The sequence below is a fragment of the Phycodurus eques genome, chromosome 18, assembly GCF_024500275.1.
Source record: "Phycodurus eques isolate BA_2022a chromosome 18, UOR_Pequ_1.1, whole genome shotgun sequence".
Taxonomy (NCBI): domain Eukaryota; kingdom Metazoa; phylum Chordata; class Actinopteri; order Syngnathiformes; family Syngnathidae; genus Phycodurus; species Phycodurus eques.
In genome coordinates this window covers 11,607,018-11,631,383 of record NC_084542.1, presented here as the reverse complement: position 1 = coordinate 11,631,383, position 24,366 = coordinate 11,607,018, and the positions used below count along the sequence as shown (strand labels likewise).

Sequence of the window (24,366 nt, the reverse complement as noted above, 5' to 3'; positions counted from 1 at the left end):
TGGCCTAATGAGTGATGTCAGGAGCTCTGACTCCAGCTCGTTAGCCATTCAACCATGCAGTTAGTTCAGTGTAAAAGTGTTTTTCAATGTTTTCATGTTGTATTTTTGTGTTTGACTGTTTGTGCGGTTCAATAAAAAGCTGAAAGTGCATCGGCAACTCCTTTGTTTTTCCACGAGCGGCGGCATATCGGAAGCTCACACGTGATCCAAATTTTGGCTTTCAACACAAAGCAAAAAAAAAACAAAATCAACCAAGCATCTGCTCGTAACTTGGAAAACTCTCGTAAGTCAAGGTGCCACTGCACACGTTCCGTTCTTACAAATGTATAGTGGTCTCTCACTGACATGACTTACTCTCCTCACCTTTTTCACAATACATACAATTCTGTGGCTTCTATTCCCGTTGTTCTGTAAGGTTCTTCAGTTGAGGAGTGTTCCATACAACTGCGCCTTGGTCAGACTGTCTTTCCGGGAAAGTCCCAGAGACCCAAATTTTTGGTGGTACGGTGGCGGAGGGGGCGGCGCTGGTGGCGGCAAAGACGGGCTCACCTGGGCGGACAGGTTGTGCATCTCCGCCTGGAAGTGCTGAAGGTCCGCCGCCATCTCCAAGGACCGGCGGTTGAGGGATTCGGTGGAGCTGTTGGGGCTTTGGTCCCCATAATCAACGCTTTGGCCTCCAGATGCCTCATTACCCTCTTGTTCTTTGGAGTTGCCCGAGTGGTAGAGGCTGTGCTCGGAGCCTTGGCTGTCCTCGTACAAGTGGGCTTGGCTGTGAGCCTGGCGGAGCACCGGGCTGCACTCTGGACTTGCAGCCACCCAAACCGGATCCTGCATGACGCCGGGTCCCTGCTGGTGGTAGTAGTCGGCACCTTCTTGGAAGCTGCTGTAGAGCGGCCCCAGGCGGATCTTAGCTGGCCTGACGGAGAAGTGCTGCTCAGAGAAGCTGTATGGCGAAGCCCGGCCGGGACTGCGGTAGGAGTGAGAGCTCAAGTCCTCTGCGCTCAGCTGCCGCCATCTTCCAATCAGCTCCTCCTCCTCGGGGGCCAGGGTGCTTCCTCGGCGGCTGTCCCCGTAAGCGACGCTTGGGGAGGACGATGGAGGCAGGGGCTCGTAGGGTTCGCTAAAACAGGAGGACATGGTGCGACTGTACACAGGTGAGCTGCTGTTCTGCTGGTGGATCATCTCCGTCTGCTGGAAGGGATGATTGTTACCAAACCCTCGAGGACTATCTCTCTCCCAGGACGAGTCGCTCTTCCTCTCGTAGTCCCCCGCGTCCCTCCAGTCCATGTAGAGGGTGTGATGATGTGGGGAAGAAGCGCCACTGCTCGGCGGCCCGTTGGCTTTTTCTTCTGAGCCCCCTCCGCTGAAGCTGGAGTAGGAACTGGAGCCCACGCCCAAGGCAGGGAACTCAGCAAAGTGCTCCTGGGTGAAACCAGGTCTCAGGCCGACAGAGCACTCCTCCGGGTTGCTGTCAGTGGAATTCTGCGGTTCATAGAGAAGCTTCCTCTGACCGTGAAGGTCCATGCTGGGCCTGCGCTCCCGGTGCCGGTCGTCGGGGCAGTAAAGGGCGGTGTCACTGCTGTACAGGTCGGACTTGTAGGCCGCACGCAGACCCAGGCGCTCCCCTTGGGCCAATGTCTCCAGAATGAAAGCGTGCTCAGGAGTGTGAGGGCTGGGGGAGCGTGAGGCTTGGCTGCTGCAGCACGCCTCATCAGGCTTCTCGAGCACCTGCCCGATGAGCGAGGCCGGCACAGAGTCCGAGTACGTGCGGCAGAGTGGAGATTCTTCCATCTGCATAGTCAGTCGCTCCTGAAAGTCAGTAGGGAGCTGGAACAAAAACACATGCTCCTGTCATAATATTACAAGCATTAACATATACTTGCGCTAAGATGAGAACCGTTAAAATGCAATGCAGGTCATCCATCCATCCATTTTCTTTTACCGCTTATCCTCACTCGGGTCACGGGCTACTGGAGCCTATCCCAGCTATCTACGGCCGGGAGGCGGAACCGGTCGCCAGCCAATTGCAGGGCAATGCAGGTCAATGTTTTGTCAAATTAACACCAACATCTGCATGAACTCTTTAATCTTCTTCTTTTCCCACTAAACTGTGAGTATGAGAATGTTTGGCCCTGAAATACACACAAAATCAGCCCTTTTGTTCGGTTTGTTTAATCACCGGAGTCTATCCCAATCAAATCACACCACCACTGAGTCAGACCTGAACTCACGCTTCCTTCATGCAAGTGAATCACTGCACCATCATTGACTTAACAAATATGTACTAGGTGTATGTATGTATTAATATACAGTATGTCTCTAGAGATATTGCATAACTGTTGCGTTTAGGTTCAGAATTTCCAAATTCACACTTTTTTTTTTCTTGACTGTTTTCTTGTTAGTGTAGCCCTAATACTTCAAACTATTCTTTGCTGTAGTGATGGGCGAATAGATATCTATCCAAGAGCAAACTCGCAAAGTACGTAGTCATGATAATGTACTAAATATTATTTTCATAACTAACAGATATAAATGAGTTGTAGATAAAAATGATACATGATGGACAGGAGGTACAGTATTTTCTCCAAAAAAAACAACAAGATTGTTCTATTTTGAGCAGGTCTTGAGCTATTATTAAACTGCACTTTTCCATATTGTATTCCGTTTGGTGTATTTTTGAAGCAGGACACGATCACGTGACAGCCTTTCCATGGTTGTTTGGCCGCAAGTGTTGCTTATTCACAACACTGCATAATTCATCAGTCAGCAAGCTTCCGGAAGACCATGACCTACCACGTGTACTTGGACAGCCTCTGATCCCTTTTGTGTTATCATGCACTTTTTTTCTCGAGGTATTCCTGTCCTTATCGCATGTAGTTTGTGAGTTTGGCGCAATCCATTTGCAATCATAGTCGCAGAGAAATTCTATCATCTCATGTCTGCTTGTCACGTGTGCGATGCCGATGCAGTGCAAAAGGCGTCCAACTAGTCCACATCAATAACCACATGCATTACAGTTGACAAGTACAATTGAACTACCGGGCGGCAGTGTGCTAACAGCCAGCTGATTCTGCTCTTAAGTATTTTGTGTTTTGTTCATAAATGTATGTTTTGTTCCATTTTGTTGCAGTGGCTTGTTTGCTGTAATACTCGAGTGGCACCAACTACCAGAGGCAAATTCTTTGTGTGTTTTAAGATATTTGGCCAATAAAGATGATTTAAATTCTAATTCAGATTGTACAATGGGTTTAACTGTAGATAGATAAATCCAGTTAAATGACTTTGAATGAATTTTGGTTGTCCCTGTGCTTTGAAGTGGCTAAAGAGTGATGAATAAACAACAATATATTTGTCAATGAATGGATCAAGTCAGGTATTTCTCAATTAATCTCTTTTCTAAGCACACAGATATATTGAGGGCGGGGGGGGGAGGGGGCAGGGGGGGGGGGGGCTCACCTCAGAGAGCTGGGCCCTGTAAAGAGACTTGTTGCACTGGAGAAGCTGAGCAGCAAGGTTACAATCCTTCCTGTAGACGTCCTACGGAGCACAAATCATCACAACATACGATAATTATTCTCACCAGAGATGAACATGTGACGATGATAATAACGTCCTTCCTCTGTGTCGGTGGAAATCTAGGTGTCTCCTCACATTGTCCTCTTGAAGCTTGTCGATGGTGAGCTTGGCCTCCATCAGGTGGTTGTTGAGGACGATGATCTCTCTGCTCAGGGCTCGCTTTTCGTCTTCATGGTGTTGCGACTAGGGAAAGAAGATTCCAGCTTGAACGTCAGTCACGTGAATAAGCATCATGTCCTTGTTCTCTATGTTGACTTATGTTGTGTTTTAATGACAAGATTTGATTTGTTTGGGGTGTGGCTTCAGAATAAAGGCCATTCATTATCATCAATGAACAGTCTTGGGTGTATTCTGCCTGCTGCCCAAAGTGGGCTAGGCTACACTCCAGCTCACCCGTGACCCTACGAGGACAAGCAATATAGAAGATGTTCGGATAACTACGCAATTGACAAACCTTGCTCTCTTCTAGTAGCAGTTGAGTTTAAAAATGGCCATTTTCATTTCATACAAAACCACTTGCTTGTCCTCTCCTGTCTTAAGACCAGTCAGTATCCCGCCGGTGTTGCAATGTGATGCAACGACTGGCTGAGGATACAGTCGCCCCGATCAAAGCAACAGCCCCCGATGGTCATACGACTATACTGTATAATTACATCTTTTCTTGTCTGGCCAATGAGCCGAGGTGTGTGTTGCACGGAGAAACAATGGGGCCCGCTTTCACTGTACTGTTCGGAGGAGGACAGACAATTGTAATAAGCCGTAATTAATGTCACTGGTACCAACAGCAGGGCATTTACATTACAGTATTTGAAATTGGATCGCAAACATGCTGTACCACTTCATCATGCTGTCTTTTCTTTTTAGTAAAGTGCAAACATGACAACCGCAGGCATTTACATCTCTGTGAATCTTCTCCTCCAGATCTTGGTTGATCCTCTGCAGTGCCGAGTAGCTGCTTTGGATCCTGAAACACACAGTAAACAACGTCCATTATTTATTTTGGTACTGTAAGTCGATCTTATCAATAAATGTGTGCTCCATGGTCTGTCTTGTTCTTGGTCCATATTAAGTCATAATCTATTTTGTTAATTCCGTTAGCCAAATAGACTGCATTGTTAGTGATCACATTACAGACAAGAACAAGAAACGTGACTGGTTTGGAAAACTATTTATATCTATACACTCGGGCGCGAGCTGCCTACTGTAGCGAAAGTGGAGGCAAGAATAAACTGGAGGAAAATGTACCCATCATTTGATCATTCAGCTATTTCTGTCCTCACATTTTTCTCAATCCACCGCAGCTCGCGTTTTATAAGTAAAAGATATACTGTATAAATATCTATCTTGTAGTTATAATTTGGAAAAGAGAGAACCATTTTCTCATCACTGCTGCTCCTTATAAATAAATCATCATATGTTTGGGATTTGAAAAATACTGTACGCCAGTTTAACATTGAAGTTAACTCGAGACGGAGGTTAAGTGCAAAAGTGCACCAAAAACAAACGAGATAATACATTGTGGTAAATGAATATAGGAATACACTTTAACATTAGATGATCATCCTTAATGTTGTTCTCCTATGCATTATGCAGCACCTCTTCACTGTGTGAGAGAATGTATTATTTTATTGCATCCCTCATAAATGTGCAATGTATCTCATCCACAATGTCATAGGCAATAAACCTCATATTGGTTGACATAGATGCATTTTTGTCCATACTCATTCCTTATTATACCTGTAAACTCAATTCCTTGTACAAATGAACCCGTACAAACATCATGCATTCTACAGTAGGTATCATATGACATTTGTGTTATCATATATTATGTACATACTGTTATTGCATTTTATGATTGAACTTGAATTCTTTACATTCTCACTCATATGTATAGTAATAATGATGATGACAGTAAAATACCAAGTAGAATAAAATGTATTATATGTTACTGTAAAGTATGTATGTGTGTGTGTATATATATATATATATATATATATATATATATATATATACATTTCTTCACATCCTACCAGGTGTATCTTCCAGTTAGTATCTTCTCACCTGCGCAGTTTATCGGTAAACTTGTCCAGTTCTTCCTGAGCGCGGCGCAGCTCGGTTTCCAGGTACTGACGCGTGGCGTCAAACTCGCTCTGCAGCAGCTCCAGCTTGTGTGTCGTGAAGGAAAGTCGCTTCCGCAGGTCTTCTTTCTGCTCCAGCAATGAGCTACACACACAAATCAAATTATTGTGTATACTCGAATTTCTATATTGAGTTAATCGGGGGCCACATATCTTGTTGATAGCCATGCAGTGGATGGGGAAAGTGACACAAGCAGAAAGATGATAGCGTACAGACCCAAGCAGACACACTGTAAGAAGCATTTCCGAGAAAAACCCAATCATTAACACTGGAGCGTGTTGAAATATGAGCTGTAAAAGTTTTAATACATCACATGAATCCAACGCGAAGGCCGGGATGTTGGGAACAGCATGTAATTCCGCACAATGATGAAGATTTTTAGAGTTCGCACTTTAACCGGTGCCTCCATCTAATGAAAGGCCAAGTGTAAGTGGGAAATGAGGAAATGCGGGCTACCGTGATGGAGCCGGGTGCGCGCGGGCCAGGCTTAATGGAGCCCGTATTGACGGACAGATAGAGGAAGGAAGCTAATGACTCTATTTGTGGTCAGATAACAAACAAATAGAGATGTGCTCGTGTCGCTCTTTTCACTCCCGTGCCTCCTTTTCTCTGTAATAATCACATCAAGTAGCAAATGCATGATATCGAGAGGCCTCTTTTCAGTGCTTGCAGGTCCACAGACTGGAGGCATCATCCACAAGCTATCTCTTTAATATTCATGACGGCAAGTTGGCAGTAAGAGGCTCTTTTATTCTTTTTTTTAAAACATATAATGTTAAGTCCTAGGAACACCTGCATGAATTGAAGATAAAATGCTGTATCTGATCCAGCTGCACAGATCTGCAGAAACAGACCTGCTTCACAGGCACAAATCCTACTGGTGCATTTAGACCGCAGTGAGTTGAGTCATTGAATTTTGGCAACGCGTTCCTTTTCCCTACAGGTCCACACTATATCAGTCTGACATACGTCAGTGTTAGGTGATGTGTTGAGATCATCCTTCTCACCACCGGTCCCTTGTCCCTTTAAATTTGTACATGATGTTCTTTGGGCAATCCTCTTACTGGCTTATAAGAATTACAAACCTCTGTTTTCTTTTACCCTAGTTTTCAAAATGTTCTCCCACTTTTGATACTTTTGCTTGTTTTTCATACACAAAAACAAACAAACAAACAAACAAACAAAAACGTGACTTATCCATTCATTTCACGGAAGCAATGCTCTTTCATCCAAAGCATTTTGTAAATTGTGTAAAAAGAGTAGGTCAACAGGCGGCAAAGCGTATTCCACAATGCAAACTAGCTTTAATTTACAACTCAAGGCAATAACCCTCCTGGTCTGCTTGGCAACACTCGGGCAACATCGGCGTAACACAACCTGTCAAAAGTCCGATTTTCAAAATCTGAGCACACAGTATAATAATAATAATAATAATAACAATAATACATTGCCACACTTCCTCTGGCCACATGGTGGCTTAGTTAGCAGTCACATAAACAAGCACAAAGTTGTTTGAAGCCGACTGCTTCAAACTAGTGGAGCCACCTGTTGCCTATCATACGACAGCGTAAGGCAGGGCTTGCTGCGAGTATATCGGCTTTGTGTTCAATTAATCAGGCCCGGATTTCACAATAGATAAGTCAATTTGTGAGTGAATTGAGACGACATCGTCATTATTATTTCAGTATTTAGGTTTTGGTGATGTGCCGTGAGATTTTTCTCATGTAAAATAGATGTCTCGGCTAAATAAAGGTTGGGAAATTGTATGTTGCTGCATGTTAGTGGGGGTATTAAGAGGTGGATTAAGTTCGGCAACTCCGCGTTTGAAGGCTGGGGTCCTAAATGCACGGTCCGCCCCTGGTTTTAACCAAACCCAACTTGTCAAATGTGAACACCCCTTTACATACTATGCTATCATACAGTAGGCTGTTGGGGAAGCGCTAGGCAGCTCATTGCCATTTGCATCTGTTCACTCCTATTCCATCCACGTGGCTCCTAATGCTACACCTTCTCTCAATTTCCATGCCCTCCAGCCCCCATCGACATCTCTGTTATTTATTTCTCTCCAAAACCCAGTGAGTCGAGGTAGACTCCAGTCAGAGGGTTGTCGTTAGCCGCACGCCTATGGGGGATTTATCCGCATTTATTCATAAATAGGACGGTCGAGATAGGCCGTCCTGAATGAAAAGTGCCCCGAGAGAACTGCTGTTATATAAGGTGCTTTAATTCAAACGGAATTGAACCGAATAGCTGAGCAGCCTAGTTTAGATATGCCTGTTTTAAAAAATATATATATATTTATATATATATTTTTTTTACTCTGACATAATTAAACATCTTGCTTCCAGTGCAGCTCTGCACCAAATGTTTACACTCCGAACAAAAACTCATTAATAGTATCGCTTTCTCGAAATTCAAAATAGTAGGGGGCTACTTATAACTCATCAGGCCGATGCCCTAACAGTCAATACATTTGCAACCAAGTCACAGATTAATGCAGCCAGACCTTTGAGCGACTCAATGCAGGTCTCAAGTGACTGGATGGCTTTTTAGCACTACGCCTCCTTCCGCCTCACCCGCATTGGCGAGGGAATGCAGGTGTTTTTTGTTTGATATGGAATGAATTTACATAGACTCGCTCTGGGGATGGGAACAAATGTCCCATTAGTGATCCAGGCTGTGAGCAGGAGCTGAGTCAGACCTAATGAGTGCACTCACTCTGGCAAGAGGATGACGAGGCAACATGACTCCTGGTTTGCCCGAGGATGCTTTAGTGTGACTGGATGGTGAGAGGAGACACCTCGTGGGCGGATGAGTGGACAAACAGATGAAAATGCGGACAGGTGGCAAAGACGGTGCGAATTGCTCTTACCTCTTTTTCAGATGTTTGCCTCCATTTCGGGGGACTTTTAAGGCCGTTTTGCCAATGTATATCTTTTTCATGGTTTGTCTGTGTTCCTTCCCTGTCATGTGTTCATAGGGGTTGACCACAAGGAGCTGACGTGTGTTAGTGTCCCAAAGGAGACCGCGCCTAAATCTGGCCTGCAGAGTTACTGTTTGTTCTACCTGCCAAACAAAGCAAACACACAATAATAGGCTTTCAATCAATAATCCTGTTGATGAACAATAGTTTGAGCTAAAGAAGTGGAAGGGCAAAGCAGCACTGAACGGTTTTAGCAAAAGCCCTAATTGCGATTTTTCTGGCAGATATTGTGAGTTAAATTTGATCCATGATTTTCTTCAAATCAAGCAAACATCACAAAAAATATATATATATATTACACCACTACAACATTTAAAGCTACAGTATTACTCTAATGCAAGGATGAACACTAAAGGTGAGAATTCCTTCCAAATTTATTTCTTAACATTTCTTATTATTACTTATTTAAAATTGGTTTGTGGAATAGTTTTGTTTTCTATTTGACTTTTTTAACAATACAATTATGATTTTTTTTGCACAACTTTTATTTTCCCAAAAACCCTAATATCTTTTAATATGAAGTATTACATTAACTTAAATTACATATGTATATGTAAAATTCCAACACGATTTTAACAATGGCCCAAGTAGTCCTGTGCGACATGAACAAAATTTGATATCTCAATAACGATATTCAGTATATCCAGATATCGTACCATATTTTTCCTTAAAATTACATGAATGGCAATTTTCTCATTGTTCCCCCATATCTTTACAATACACATTTTATATAGAAAACAAATTAACTGGATAAAAGATAAAAATATAATGCAATATATATTAAAAAAAAAAAAAACAACGCAAATATCCAGTGGAAAAATATAATTCCAAATACCTGGTAGTACAACCAGCTTTCAAGGAGTGTACACGGTTGTCACACAATGCACAATTTAAGGAATTAAATAGCATGGTTTTCTTCCTGTGTAAATGTGTAAATTTCAAACTTTGATACATTTAGAGCAACATTCAGTGATCATTTTGTTTCACGTATCTCGCTATTATTTTTTTTTACTTTTTTTGGAATCGTAATTTAAAAAACGTAATTTACCCCTTGGGCCAGCTCTAAAAATTGTTCACCAGTGATGGGACATTGCGATTTCCTGGGTGTGATCATTTGAAAATAGAAAGACTTTAGAGAGAGATTTATAGGAATAAAGTTTTGCATATTGATATCTGTTTTTCTACCTTGTTAAATCAACTGTTGATAATTATTGTGGGAAATCATTGACATGATCAGTGTCTTCACATCGAACAATTACTCATTCATTCATCTTAATTATTAATAATAACATATAATGAAAGTCACTTTGACCACATTTATTTCAGAAGTGTGTATCAAACTGTTAGCCCTTCGCATTTATCCGTACCGAAGAAATTATTCTCAGTTTCGAGAAGTTTGCTGACCCCTTCGTGTACTGTAGAAGCTCTCGTGGGGAAGTTAGCAAATAACAGTTTCACCAGAATTGCACACAATAACTCTGAACAATAATGTTATCACTAGCAATTGTGCGAACACAACATGAGAGGCCATTCCACCGATATTATATACCGCTAAAGTAGATTATTTTTGCAAAGCAGTACCCAATGAAGCAGTTATTTTGAGATTAACACAACATACTGTTCTTTCTGGAAAATACAGCTCAAGGGCGTTTATTTTCTCTTCTGCAGATGGGGCGAGGTGTCTCTTTGATATCATACAAACACATTCATAATAAGAAGCAATATTACACGTTCATTGCAATTTATGTCAATTGAAATCGGAGCGTGAAGTAAAAACGACTTTAATGGAGGATTGCAGAGAAACAAGAGCGCTAATCGCTGTTAAAGATAGTCACCACAAAACACAAGATCATCTTTACCTATGTGCAGGGAACTTGTTTACATGTGGTCAGTTTCCACACTTTAATTTATCTCGAAGACTGCTTTGGTAGGTGCTTCTGTTTTGGTTAGTAACAGAGTTCAAATGTCCTCAGCAACCACCGCTTGTCCTCATTAGGGTTGTGGTTAACTAGGGCCTATCCCAGATGACTTTGAGGGCACTAGTCGCCAGCCAATTGCAGGGCACATAGATCAACAAGAATTCACACTTATGGACAATCCAGAAATGCTTCCTAACCTTGATTAAGTCAAGGCACCCATTTTACATAAAGAAAATAAAGAAAAAAAAGAAGAAAAAAAAAGAAATCACACAACACACTATCAAACAAAAATGTCACGAAAATCATAAATACTGAAACGATCATAATAGATGAGAGTTGTTTAATTGAACACAAAGCTTATGTACCCTCAGTATGACATGACGTATTGTGTTTAATAAATAGCAACATGTGGATACACAAGTTAATTGTACCTTCTACCATCTCTAATGGAAGAACATTTAATAGTTCTCCCTGTCACTATACATCACTGGCATAGATAGATGAACAAACATATATTTGTAATAAATAAATCCTAATTCTCGGACAAGTGAAGTGCTAATTGTCACTGCAACCTCAATGATCTCTCGCAGCAAACTAGCATGCCACGGCACCCTGTGTGGCAACCGATGATCTCGAGTATTCAATTCGCAACCAACATGTTTTTGGAGGAGGCCGGGGTACCTAGGGAAAACCCACACGAGCACGAGGAGAACATTCAAACTCGTGCAGACGTGCAAACTACTTGGCTGCTGTGCTGCCCGAATGGATGGATATAACTGTATAATTCCTATCCTACTAGATCAGAAAATTGTTCCGATCACAGTTCGGTTTCTAATATCAAATGTGATCATCTACTTATGTTACCTTATATAAAAAGCTCTAGCCTGTTTACCCCCCTTCATTACCCTGTAATATTTTAATGAGAAAATCTCAATGAAAAACAAATTGACACAGCCGCCATGATTAAACACAATGACTTTGACACTGTCTCTTCTTCTGCAGCCACCTCCTCTGAATATTTCGGGCTGCCTCAGGCCCCACCCTGCTTCTCCGTCTGGATGACGTGTGCAGGAGAGACACAGATGTCAGCCCACAGTCGATTGGTGCAGGTTGCTAGACGAGCGTGTCAGTCACACTTTGAACCAAGATGCTCCCAGCTGAGTCCTGATAACGTCCCCTCAGAAGGGGGCAACGGGGGACCAAGACAGCCAATAAGGAGTTAGTGGATACTGTACGTACACACAAAAAAAGCATACAGGCGTCAAAAAGGAAACGTTGCTTTCATTGCCGGTCGGTGATTTGCGCAGCAGGCTGAGTAGGCATGGCGACAGTTGGTGACAGGCCTCCCAACCCCACCGCAACCCCCCGACTCACACAAACACCGGAGGCTTCTCTCTAACTCCTCCCCTCTGAGTCATCACACACCAGCACAGGGTACGTGCCCACGGTGAGGTGCATTTGTGCACTGTGATTGGCCTGCCAGTTTCGAGCTATTTGGAGGCTGATGTGTTAGTATGCATGTCACTGAATTTGTTTAAAAAGTGTGTACCTCCACGTCTTGCTTGTGTGTTTGCACACTGCGGCATTAAAACACACACACACGCACACACACACACACACACACACACCCTCTCCCAGGAAAAGAAATAACGCAGTGCCATAAACATGGGGACATCTCAGACCACATCGGTTGCTCCCTCTGAACTGCCTCCCCTCGCTTACTTTCTCTTTCTCTCTCGGTCTACTTCTTCCTCCTTTAATTGAGCCTCCTCACTCTGCAGCACACCATAGACGGGAGCCCGTTCAAACGAGGCTGCCAGCCGCCCACTCACGCCATGCTCGCGTTTGAGAGGATTTCAGAGCGTTGAAAAGCGAAGCGGAGGAGGAGGTGGAGGAGGAAGTGGATGACGACACAAAAGTTGTGGACAGAAGGAAAAGCAGAAAGTGGTTTTGGGGTAAAGCACATTCAGGATCTCCCCTGTAACCCTCCACCCTTCCATTTTCTAATACAGCAGGCACTTGCAAAGACATTTTTGAGTGTCAGTGCTCAAACAAAAAAATAGACACTGGGGCCTTATTCAAGGTAGATGGGACTACGCAGTTTCAAACACCAGTGTTAGCAAAAAACGTACAGGCTTCTGCGAGAAATAGAATTGTGCGATACAAATGATAAGGACAAGAGATGGTAAGAAATTACAACCATAATGGAGTTACCAGAAAAGCTAACAGCGAGCCTGAGGGCCTTGAGGGGAACCATGGAGCATGCACAGATGGTCTTAGGCTGTGTTTACACTACAATGACTTATTCAAAATGTAAGTAGTCCTCGACAAGTTTCACATACAGACGACAACATTGTCAAACTGCTCCCTGTTCACACAAACTAAAAATGCTGAATAAAACATGCCACCATCCATTTTCTACAGTCCCTTCTCCTTCTCAGGGTTTCGGGACGCTGCGGCCTGGAATTGTTGCCAGTCAACCACAGGGCACGTACAGAGACGGAGACTAAACATTCACACCGTCACAAAGTTGTAACTTCACCCAGACTGCCTGCACGGAAGTCAGAAGAGTGAACGACTGCACTACAGTTACCACTTTAAATGGTTGAAATAACGTCCCCATTACAAGACTTATTTTCAAATGTTCGTGAATGTTCGCCAGGAAAAAAGTTGGTCGTGAGAGCATTGCCCTGTTGTGATCGTGACTCCCACAGATTTAAGTCTGTGTTTACAAATGTGTGTTGTAGCCAGACACTATTGGAGGATCAGGCATTAGATGTCCAGTTTTGGCTATAAATTGGATTTGATCTAAACGTACTCACCCTGCAACTGATTGGCAACCCATCCAGGGTGTACGACCTCTCACCCTAAGTCAGATAAAAACGTTCTTAGTGTTGCGAACGTCCCGCTCTATTTTTCACCAACGAGGATTCCCTTTCCAAACGGATCCTTGAGGACTACAGTCTCTTCGTGTGACACAAAGGGCGAGCAGAAAACATCATAATTTGAGGAGTGAAGACAAAAGCAGAGGTTTGCACAGGTAAAAGCCCTCGTCAGTGGCGCCAAGATCAGCATTAGAGCGGGGAGGACCTGGGGGGCTGACTCATCGGAGAGACAGATTAACAAAAAAAACCCAAGATGACCGCTCTGCCTTGCACCCATTGCTCCGCATCGTGAAGCAGCAGACCTGCACCAACCGATAATGTGCATGACTCAACCACCTCGTCGAAAACATTCACTCTTCCCTGCACAGAGACATCTTAAGTAGTTCCACACCAGCAACCAACACCACAACAGTGCCAGGGGTTATAATTACCTGCTAACAGATTTAATGTACACACATAATTCCTGGAAAAGGGTGAAATCTAGACAAATATCCCACAAATATTACTAAAAGAGGGGACCAATATACAAATACACCTGCAACCTTGAAAAGTATGAATTTACAAGTAAGTATAGATCACGTAAGACAGTCACCTGGGCAAATGTGGTCCCAGAAAGACCAGTTGGTGTATAAATATTCTGTACGTGCTCTTATTCGAATTCCAGCCACAGCATAGAAAATAATCAATATTATTCTCATGCAGTGTTGGACAGTAGCAGCGTTACAAGAAGCGGTGCCAGTAGTTTAACTACATTTCTCGGTAGCGTGGTCATAGCGTGGCTGTTTTTCAAAATCAAATCGCTTTTCAGTAGCGAAGCTACTTTCGTGATCACATAGCGCGGTAGAGTCCACAGACGCTACATTTCCCCAAGCAGTCGTAAACCCTAAACGCATCTCTTCCGTTTGACGTCACGTTACTTAGCTATCTTCCCACTGATGTCTGTCCTAGACACAGTGTGCCCGAATTGTGCAGAGCAGTATGGAAAGCACGCAACTGAAGATAATGGCAGAAGAGGTGGCAGAGATGTGCACATCCAGTCAATCCCAATGGCCATACCTTGAAAAATTAATATTACTTATTGAGTCCTCGCAGAACAGTTAAATGTTCCAGTATTTATTATGCAACTCCAAAAGGACGCTCCTGTCAACTTCCAACAAAAATTTAAGGACACATATTCACGTATGTTCTGAAGTTAACATAAAAATCGAGAGCTAAGCTAGTCCCTCATGACTCAGTTAGCAAACATCCACAGCGAACATAGCACTAGCTAACAACAGGTTTTTGGCCGCAATAGACTAAAACACTGGCACTGACTGGCACTGAAGCTAAGCTAACAAGTGCTAATGTTGTTGTTGTTGATGATGTTGTCATTTCAACACCAAAACAATTTAATCTAACAATAAACTTACCTACCGTGACAATTATAAGGTAAGCTTAAGAATTTTTGAGACAGAAGCGCTCTCTAATGTGAATTGGATACACTTCACAGTTGTAGCAACGCTTTGCTAAGACTTTAGCAAGCAGTGTTTATCAACATGCAAATGTTTTTTTTCTCAATGAAAGAATAGGTAAAATAAATACATAAATATAGCGCATGGTGGACAACATGTACTTACTGCTCCTTTCATGATTCTCAAGGATGCATGAATGGTGTTTTTATTTAAAGGTTACTTAAATTATTTTTTTTTTTCCAATAGGATAGAAATATATATATTTACTACGTCTACAAACCTTTACATAATTATGTTTGTTTACAGCAGAATACCACTCATGATAATTTGGGAAATTATTGCATACTCATATAAATGCACTATATGTATTTATTAATAGAATTCTAAATTACAAATGAACACAAGTGTATCTTTAATACATGTACTTTACTATTATTAGATCTGAGACTGCATCTGCAATGCTAATCTACTGATCTCATTTTTTGAAAAACACTTAACGCAATTGGTTGTGGCTGAGTTTTGAATCAGATCATACACAATTTGCAAGCAAAGAGAGGCAGCAGATTTATTCATTTACATACATTTACTATTGCAGTAGTGACAGTGGACTGTGTCTCGTCATTGTGTTTTTATATATAGGGCTGTAAAATACACACACCATTAGTGCGGCGCAGTCTGGAATCCAACTAGTCAATCAAGTCAAACTTGATGTTCAAAGAATAACCATGCGTGACGTCACGCAAGATCTCAGCAAATCTCATCAGACTTTAGATGAGAGAGCGCCTCGGGATTAACCGCAAGTGTGTTCATCTTTTTGGGGGAGCGCTTTGCGTGCGTGTGTGTGCACGTGCGTGTGTGGATGTGTGATGCCACCACAGATGATGCACTGATCCCATCAGTGATGGCAATGGAGAAAAGTGTTGATGACAACCACAGATCCAGAATTGAAACTTATTTTGACAAAGCAAAGGTACAATATGAGCATTAAATATCAACTACTATATTGTAAAAAATATATTTCACCAAGTAGAATGCTAATGCAAATGCACTTTTTATACGCTACAAAACATTTACGACAATACCGCTGTGCAAACACCTTAATGTTTCCTCTCAATTACGTGTCTGTGTTCAAAGGGCGAGTAGTTTTACTTTACTTTAGTTTTATTCAGTCTTATTGTACAGTTATGCATTTTTTTTACTTGTATAGGAGTTAGCTGTAAATTTAATGTAAATAAAGGTTTTATAATTAAAAAAAACTTGGGCCTGGGACGAATTCTTCCATTTAACATTATTTCCTTTTGAAATCATTGTTTTGAAGTACAAAAAAAGCAGTAATCAACCAGATTTACTGACTGTTTCTGACTCTAGATGTTCCACTATAGAGGCAACTGTGAGTGACCAAAATCAGATCAAAATGACCTCTTTGCTAAGGAGACCCAACGCATCGAGTTAACCACTTCAGTTCCCATTGATACTGAGAGAACACTGTGGCAGCTCTGTTATTTAATTCATTTACATGCCGAAATGAATGTGACCCGCTGCTGCAAAGGAGGACAAAGGAGAGGGACCACAACGTGCTTGAGCTGATAAGGTTCACGTAATGACTCCTGGGGGAGCTATCAGAGCTCCTCCATGGAGACCTTGCACACTAATGCAAGGCTGGCTGGTCTGATCGCAGTGGCCAGAAGGGCCCATTAGTATATTGAAGGTATAAAAATTCAACGCTAACACCCATATAACAATTCTATTAATTCCCCCATGCACCACTTTTACACTGGGTACAGAAATACCATCATGCATCAAGGGTGTTACCTAAAATATTGTCAGCACTTGAATTTTTCATGCCGAACTATATTTGGTACCTTAAAGGGGAAGCTTGCAGGTTTTTTTTTTTTTTTTATAAATGTAATTAGTGAAGAGAGACTGGAAACTGCAAACTTCCCCTTTCAGGCTATGAGTCCCAACCGCTGTCCTGTGGCACATTAGCGTGTCGTGAGAGATTATCTGGTGTGTCACGGGAAATTATCCAGTTTCATCAATTGGTCTGAAAATGATTCATTTACTAGAAATAATGTACACGTCTCTTTGTTCATCTATCTATGACAGCAACTTATAGTGACGGGCTAAATAGCAGTAGTAGAATTACGAGTGAAATCAGTTTGAAATTAATATTCAAGTATTTCAATGAGTACTCTATAAAGTTGTTTCTTTCTAACAATTTAACAAGGCTCCCTGGTCTTTGTCTCCATTCAAGATGTAGATGCAACAAATCGCCAACGCTCAAGCGCTACTGCTGGATCTTCTTTGACAGTTTTACATCAGTGCGCAGTTGTCGTGGTGACATGTGTTCCCCCAGGCACCAAGTCCTTCCTAAACCTTTTTATATAACGCTACAGCTGTCATTGTGGTCATGTAGTCCTGAACATCTAGTGCCTGAATATCTGGCTAAATATAGAACCCCTTTTACTCAGTGTCACCATTTTCTTGTTAAATCATTGATATCACACAAAAACAACGTTAAATATGTATCATATCACAGCTACGTACATGGAAAAGTGTGCTGGAAAAGTCAGATTTGTCGAGAATAGGATTTTCACTTTCCATACACGGTGGAGTAGTGATTTGCTTATCTGCCTCGCAGTGCAGATGTTCTGGCTTTGAATCGATGTTTTTTTCATACATTTAACACAAAGAAACAGATCAAGTGGGAAATTAATTTGAGTAAAAACATATATTCATGAAAGTACTGTTTGTGGTGTATGTGTCTTTTTGCCGAAGAAGAAGTAGCTGCACAAACATGACGATATCTTCAACTTCCTTTTATAGTTCAATATTTTTGTGGATAGTAAACCAACAATATTTATTTGTTTATTTAATGTGCTGCGTCCCCTAAACTGAGCTTACTGGTTATATTCCTATTGTTGTTTTTTTTTGTACAAGGTCAGGAGCGATATTTTAAGTCAAATTTAATCAAATGTAAATAATCCATTCCAGGGTTGAATTGTTTTCAGAGAATTGTGGTTGAACTCCAGATTGTTTGACATTAGGCGCATTCAAGTATAAAGTATTTTACAACCTTTGTTGAGAACATATTTTACATTGAAAATGTCATGGAAAAAGGATATAAACTGAAATAGCGATGATCTCGTCTTAATTTATTCACAAAGTGTGAACTCTGGGACCGTTTAGTTGAACACAAAGCTATTATTCATTAGTATGAATAGCAACAAGTGGATAACCACGTTAGTCGGACCTTGGGCTAGCTAGTGGAAGAGCATTTAATTGTTCTGCCTATCACTATACGTCGTTGGTATAGATAGGTGAACAAAAATCAATTGGACTGTAGAGGTTCCACTGGAGATAACTAAATGTAACTACTGCCATGCAAATGATCACATTCGTCACTTTTTCGTCAAGTGTGCGACAAGCCGTCCTGATCAAATCGCATCAAAACATCATAAAATGATTTAACTTCCTTTCATAATCACATTTGCTTCAATCTAAGGTTCTAAATCGTAGCGTAAGAGCAGCACTGACACAAGCTGCTGCGACTCAAAATATATCTGCTAATCAAAGTGAAATCTCCTCCATGCAAAATTGACATGACTATCTCCAGGCACCTCAGGGACAGGACCCCGGACCGAGGGAAGCACAGATAGTGCGAGCGAGAGAGAGAGAGAGCGAGAGAAAGAGAGAGAGAGAGAGAGAGAGAGAGAGAGAGATTTCACGGCATTTCATCATGTACAATCTGGCGGTTGCCGGTGATGAAGTGAGTGGGTGAAAGCGAGGGGGGCGCAGGTAAGGTCAGGCTGTGGGACAAGAGCAGCCTTCCGTTTAACCTTGTTGATCAGAGCCCCCTCGTAAGACCCAAGAGCAAGGAGAAGAAGCATGGGGACTTCCCTCTTCCATCTCGGCAAAGATGCAATAATTCAATTAAAAGTGTGACACGGAGGTGAGGACAATTGATGACACATCTCCAGGAACTGTAATCAGGTCTCGCTGGATCATTTGTGAAATGGTAATCTGCCTGAAATTGTCATAATGGCGTCTGTAATCATAAACAAAAGCATCTACTTCCATGTGCGCCTGTTTACTAATGGCTCACAGAATGAATTAAACCAACAATTAGGCTTTTCCCCGCATCGGCCGCTTTCATTCTCAAGCCCTTCAAGCATCTTTAATCAGGAAAGTGTATGAGCACTGGTGATTTTCTAGCGGGTATTTGACTGGTTAATTAAAATGATCAGATTACATGCTGTAGCTGCAGGAGCGGTACGGCTGCAGAGTTATTAATCACTGTTGTAGGGAGCATTCCGACAGGTGACTGCACAATATCATGCATGTCTTGAATGGCAATGCAAACTCGCTCTATATGCATTCAGGACTAAGTAAAACTACCAATACTCCCTTATACTGTATAGAATAACTATTAACAGTCAAGCTACTACTATAAAGCAGTGAATTCCACATGTACAATCATGAAATCAGCCTTTATCCCCATCCAACTAACAGAAAAGCAGCGCTGCATTAGTTTCAATGCAGCCAACACACACATACAATCACTCCAAATCAAAAGATGCAAAGAATGAAGCCGTACCTTGCGCTCAAGCACAGCTTCATCCTGGAGACGGAAAGATAAACCCTGGCTGACTTTGCCCCCCCACAGGGAATGTGGAGAAAACTCCTTCCAATATGTGTTATCGGCTCTCCCCTGAAGCGCCAAGAAACCCCCACCAGCACATGCACACGCTGCTGACGATGCTGCTGACGCTCCGACACCAGCAGCAGCAGCAGAAGAAGAAGTAGAAAAAGATCAGCCAGGAAGGGAAGACAGTGTAAGTGAGAGGAAGAGTGGGAGGGAAGGAGAGGACACAGGGAGAAGGCGTGGGTGTGACAAAGAAAGGATATGTACGTACAGAAGGGGAGAAGATGCCTACCTGATGGTGTTTATGTGGCTCATGCCATCCTCACACACCTAAAAGGGAAATAACAGCATGTTACACTATCACTGGCGTGGCCCAGGAGCAACGTACATATTCATGAGGCATGTTTCTGTTTATGCTCATCTTCCTCCCACCGTCCGCCCCCCTCGTATGCTCCCTCATTCGTTACTTCTCGGCAAAGACGGGCTTCACTGCAGCCGCCCTGCCTGCTCGTATGTGAGGTGAGAACGATCACATCGGCTCAACAGTATGAGAGGCAGAGAGTGAGAGACATAAGAGTGGTGGTGGTGGTGGGGGGGTGCAGGGGATGCGAGAGAGTGGAAACCTCCATTGCAGCCAGAGTGCAGATACAGTATATTGCAAGCAAGCAGTAGCTGCAATAACCTCATCTCCCTCATTGGTGTGCAGAGAAGCAGAAGGGGAGAGATACAGCACGGAAGGGAGAGACGTGTGAAGATGAATGGGTACAGGTGGTTCCATCTGTTGAATCTGGAGACAGTATTATTCAAAACACAACACAAGCCAGTCTTTCCTCTGTATACAAGGCACAGAATGCCATGTTGCAGATAAATTGAACATTAGTAGGTGTGACAAACATGTTAAGAATGAAAACATGCATTGATGTAATAGTTATATTACAACAGGTGAGTTTGATATACTCACTCTGCAGTTATTTATATTGTCATGTAGGGGTGGGTACAAATATCGCTTAATCGATGCATCGCAATAACCCCCCCCCCCCCCCCCCCCCCCCCCTCCAATTCAATATCGATTCAGCAAATCCTCTGAATCGATTCACCTCCTCACCAGAGCAGGGGGCTTTGTATGCCAGTCATGTTGTATGGACGGAGGCCGCGTTAGACCAAACAACAACAAAACAGTGACCAAAGCGAGCAGCGGCGAACTTTTAAATCTGATGTTTAGGGCATTTGGATTCTTGTGTTGTGCGGTAGCACAGGAAATAGCCAAAGGAAAGGTCTTTTAGTTTTCATCATAATTTTCATGCACTGTTCTATTACACCCAATGTAACCTCTGTTGTAGTGAGATTCACAGGGAGCTAAATTCCTCTTTGCAACATTTCCTCCAAGGAACAGGCAGATGTGTTTGGCAGGATTTATTACAAAAATAAAGCTGTAAAACTGAGATACAGATAGAAATGTAGTATTTGATAAACAAAGGGCAATAGAATACACACGGAAAACAATCGATACAATGTCGAATTGAATCACAACCTAAAGAATCGAAATCCAATTGAATCGCAACCTAAAGATACAAATGGAATCGTGAGGTTATTAACAATACACAGCCCTATTGTCATGGACATTTTATTGGACAATGCAGTCGGCCAAAATGTGGTGTGTGTATATATCTGCTTAAGTACATTTCATGTGTATTTAAGTTTTTAATACATTTGCATTTAAACTTTAACTGTTTGCTTTCAAACTTCTATTGAAGTACAATTTTGATTTCATTCTTATGTGAAATACAGTTTTATTGAATCATTTAATTAATGATTTAAAAAAAAAAAAGTTCCTATATTTAGGTGCAGTTTTAATGTTCAAAATAATGTGCCTTTATCTCATTTAAAAAATATGCTGGCTACAATAATACCAGCTTCTTTGTAACATCAGGTCATATCTCTTACATAATACCTAATAATGACAAACACTTTTAGATAATTTAATTAGTGTGGTTGTAGTTTGCTGTGATGAAGAGCTGCTCTTTATCCCACTGAGAGATGTTTTTAACGTGTCCTCTGTCCAATAAAAAGCTGAAAAATTGGTGAAAGCTGTATCACTATTTACTCATGTAAAAAAAACACACATTTAAAATGCAAGCAGCGACGGATGGGCCCCGGCACCCTCGTTTTCATGGCGAAATATCGAAATGATAAACTTTGACGCCATGCTCAAAGCTTTGCAGTTTAGCGTCGGCCAACTTTCAAGGACGGACGGTTCCGATTGGGGCTCATTTGGCCAAAACAGCTGCTTCAAACCAAAATGACCAACTCCCTATCCAATTTCATGCATGGGTCATTGAGACTTTCATGCGTCCTATCCAGCCAGTTTCATGTACATCAATCAGTGAAACTGGTGTCCCGGTCTTATTTTTGTTTAACTTTCCAGGTAGCCACTACTGAGTTTTGGGTGGGTTGTGTTTAGGACCCCCAAAATACATATACAATGTACAATAACGCATTGTTGAGTTTTCGGGCATGTTAAGGTGTCTAAAAAGGGGATTCGTTGACTGGAAGAATAAGGATAAACACAGGGATCACAAGAGGTTAGTTGTGATATAAATATCACAAAATTTAGAAACATAATTTTCACATGAGAGAACTCTTACAATTACAGCCATGTATAATTATACCCCATAGTTTATCTCGTTTAATCTATCCGGCTAGTTTTCCACTCTTTTTATCTAGATATCAATCGATCTAGATATCTATCTTTCGATGTAGCCATCTGTCTATCTGTGTGGAGAGAGAGAGAGAGAGAGAGAGCATGTCCGAGAGGTTGTGCGCAACTGTGAGGCATGTTTGATACATGTGCACTCGCAAGTACAAGGGTGAGTAGATGAAAGTTTGCTGCAAGCAAGCAACACTGTGATGAACACCAACAGGCTCACATGCTGGCTCCACAGCCCCCATACCGCCCACCTTTTTTCCCAAGCAGTTGCTAAGGTGACGGCAAAGGCTGAATTTTAATCAGACAATAAATTAAGGCAACGCTAGCTTTTGATTTTAATATTAAATGACGACATCGCTCATTTCGAAGAACCTTCAGTGATGGAGTTCTTTAAATTACTTGTTGAAATGCTTTGTTGCCCGAGCATGATATGCTAAACTGTTTTTCGAAGGGGATAAAAAGTGCTGTGCTGTGCTGTTTTATTTACCGAAAAATAATACTGTATATGTGCTTTGATTATCCTCCGCCTCCGAGGTGAACATCATGCCGAGACATCAAATACATTCACTTCGGAAGCAGTAATGTTTAATTGAGGCTTTAATCCTATCTTCCTGTAACTCGTGTCTGGGGAAAGCCACCGGTTGCAATTCCCTAATTAATGCAGACATTTTCGTTGATTTTGTGCATTCCCACCCAGCGCTTTTAGTGAGGTTGTGTTTCAAGCTGAGTGAAAGAGGGGTGTCACGCAATAAACACCGCTAAATGGGCTGAGTCAGTAGATGATTGCGTTCTTCCGTGCATGTTGTTTGTGTGACAAGAGGAGAGTGATTGAGTAGTTTACTGATGAGCACGCCTGGAACAACCTGAGCAGCAGCTACACTGACTGGACTTCATATAAGACAATATATCCATGGATCTAAATGCTAATGACACAGGTAGTAGTTAGAGTGTAGGACATTTGCAGTGTGTAAGACTGTCAGTTTGGTTGGTGAGTTTTATGTCTTTTACCAAACCGCATGCTTCCCAATTAACCCCCCACCCCCTTTTGCAATTATATAGCGTTATCTCTTTAATGCTGACAATGCCACTGACAATTTATAATGTTGTGTTCCTCAAGGATTATGCAAAACAACTTAATAGACGTCTGCAAAACATTTTGGAGTGCTGGGTCTATGAACGATTACGTTTGAGTGCGCTCTTAACACGACACTGCGACTACACAACTTTCCTGACCTTGTGGACTTTTCGTCTAATACAATTATTTTTAAGTATTTCTATTATGTAAGGTGGTGGTCCTCATGAATAAATGTCCTCATTAGGGTCGTAGGTGAGCTGGGTCCTATCCCAGCTGATTTTAGGGGAGACGCAGAGTACAACCTGGACTGGTCAACTGCATATCGCAGTGCACATATAGAAAACATGCATTCAGACTCACATTCATACCTACGGACAATTTTGAGTCTTGACCCTAACAAGGATGTTTTTGGAATGCGGGAGGAAGTCAGAGTACCACGAGAAAACCCACACAAGCCTGAGATCACAGCAGAGATTCTAAAACCAAAGCTAAGAACTGTGAGGGTGACATGTTAACCAGTATCTAACCAGTATGCAACCAGGTCTACACTACCACAAAATGTTTGTCTCCTTTGTTTGCTTCTTTTACGTGCATCTCATCAGTTTTCAATGACAAAGCAGTGAAGTGCTAGAACATGCTACTCCAGTCAGACCATATGTTTGAGAACTAAAACAATTGGGACTCACCATGTTGATACCTTTGGGCAGAGAGATAGATCTGCAGGGGTATCTGGGGAAGTTGTGATTAAATTCCAGAAAATGTTTCATTTCAAATCCTTGGCAGAAATTCGGAGGGGGTGGAATCACATTTTGGTCATCGATCAGTAACAGTGGTGGCATGTCAGGTTTGATCTCCTCATCTTCTGCTTGGTTTTCCCGTCTCACTGTGTCAATATCTGTCTCCAAATACATTTTTGGAGGCAGGTCAACTGGAGCCGGGTCCTCCCGGGCCTGCTGCTCCAGTAAGAAGTCCTGCTGCTGTGCCAT

At 42.1% G+C, this 24,366-nt stretch overlaps 1 protein-coding gene across 2 annotated transcripts; it reads right to left on the bottom strand.

Moving 5' to 3' along the window:
- Positions 1-272: 272 nt before the first annotated feature.
- si:dkey-174m14.3 (uncharacterized protein LOC563117 homolog) lies at positions 273-24,366 on the bottom strand. 2 transcript variants are annotated; one of them, XM_061704723.1, is made up of 7 exons: positions 24,067-24,366; positions 19,891-19,928; positions 5,638-5,799; positions 4,474-4,540; positions 3,652-3,759; positions 3,457-3,537; positions 273-1,827 (listed from the first exon to the last, which is right to left on the bottom strand). In XM_061704723.1, the coding sequence occupies exons 1-7, from the start codon at positions 24,364-24,366 to the stop codon at positions 421-423; spliced, it is 2,163 nt and encodes a 720-aa protein (XP_061560707.1). In that variant the 3' UTR covers positions 273-420. The 2 variants fall into 2 exon arrangements, with proteins under 2 accessions (XP_061560707.1, XP_061560708.1); XM_061704724.1 differs by lacking the exons at positions 19,891-19,928; positions 24,067-24,366 and adding an exon at positions 19,551-19,722.

What these genes read in the sequence shown, in the direction of transcription:
- si:dkey-174m14.3 (XM_061704723.1), bottom strand. Translation starts at nt 24,366, where the DNA reads ATGGCACAGCAGCAGGACTTCTTACTGGAGCAGCAGGCCCGGGAGGAC. An exon ending in AGCCACATAAACACCATCAG is followed by an intron (nt 5,800 to 19,890) that starts GTAGGCATCTTC and finishes TTGTGTGTGTAG; the next exon opens with CTCATTGCTGGAGCAGAAAG. An exon ending in ACAGGGCCCAGCTCTCTGAG is followed by an intron (nt 1,828 to 3,456) that starts GTGAGCCCCCCC and finishes TTTTTGTTCCAG; the next exon opens with CTCCCTACTGACTTTCAGGA.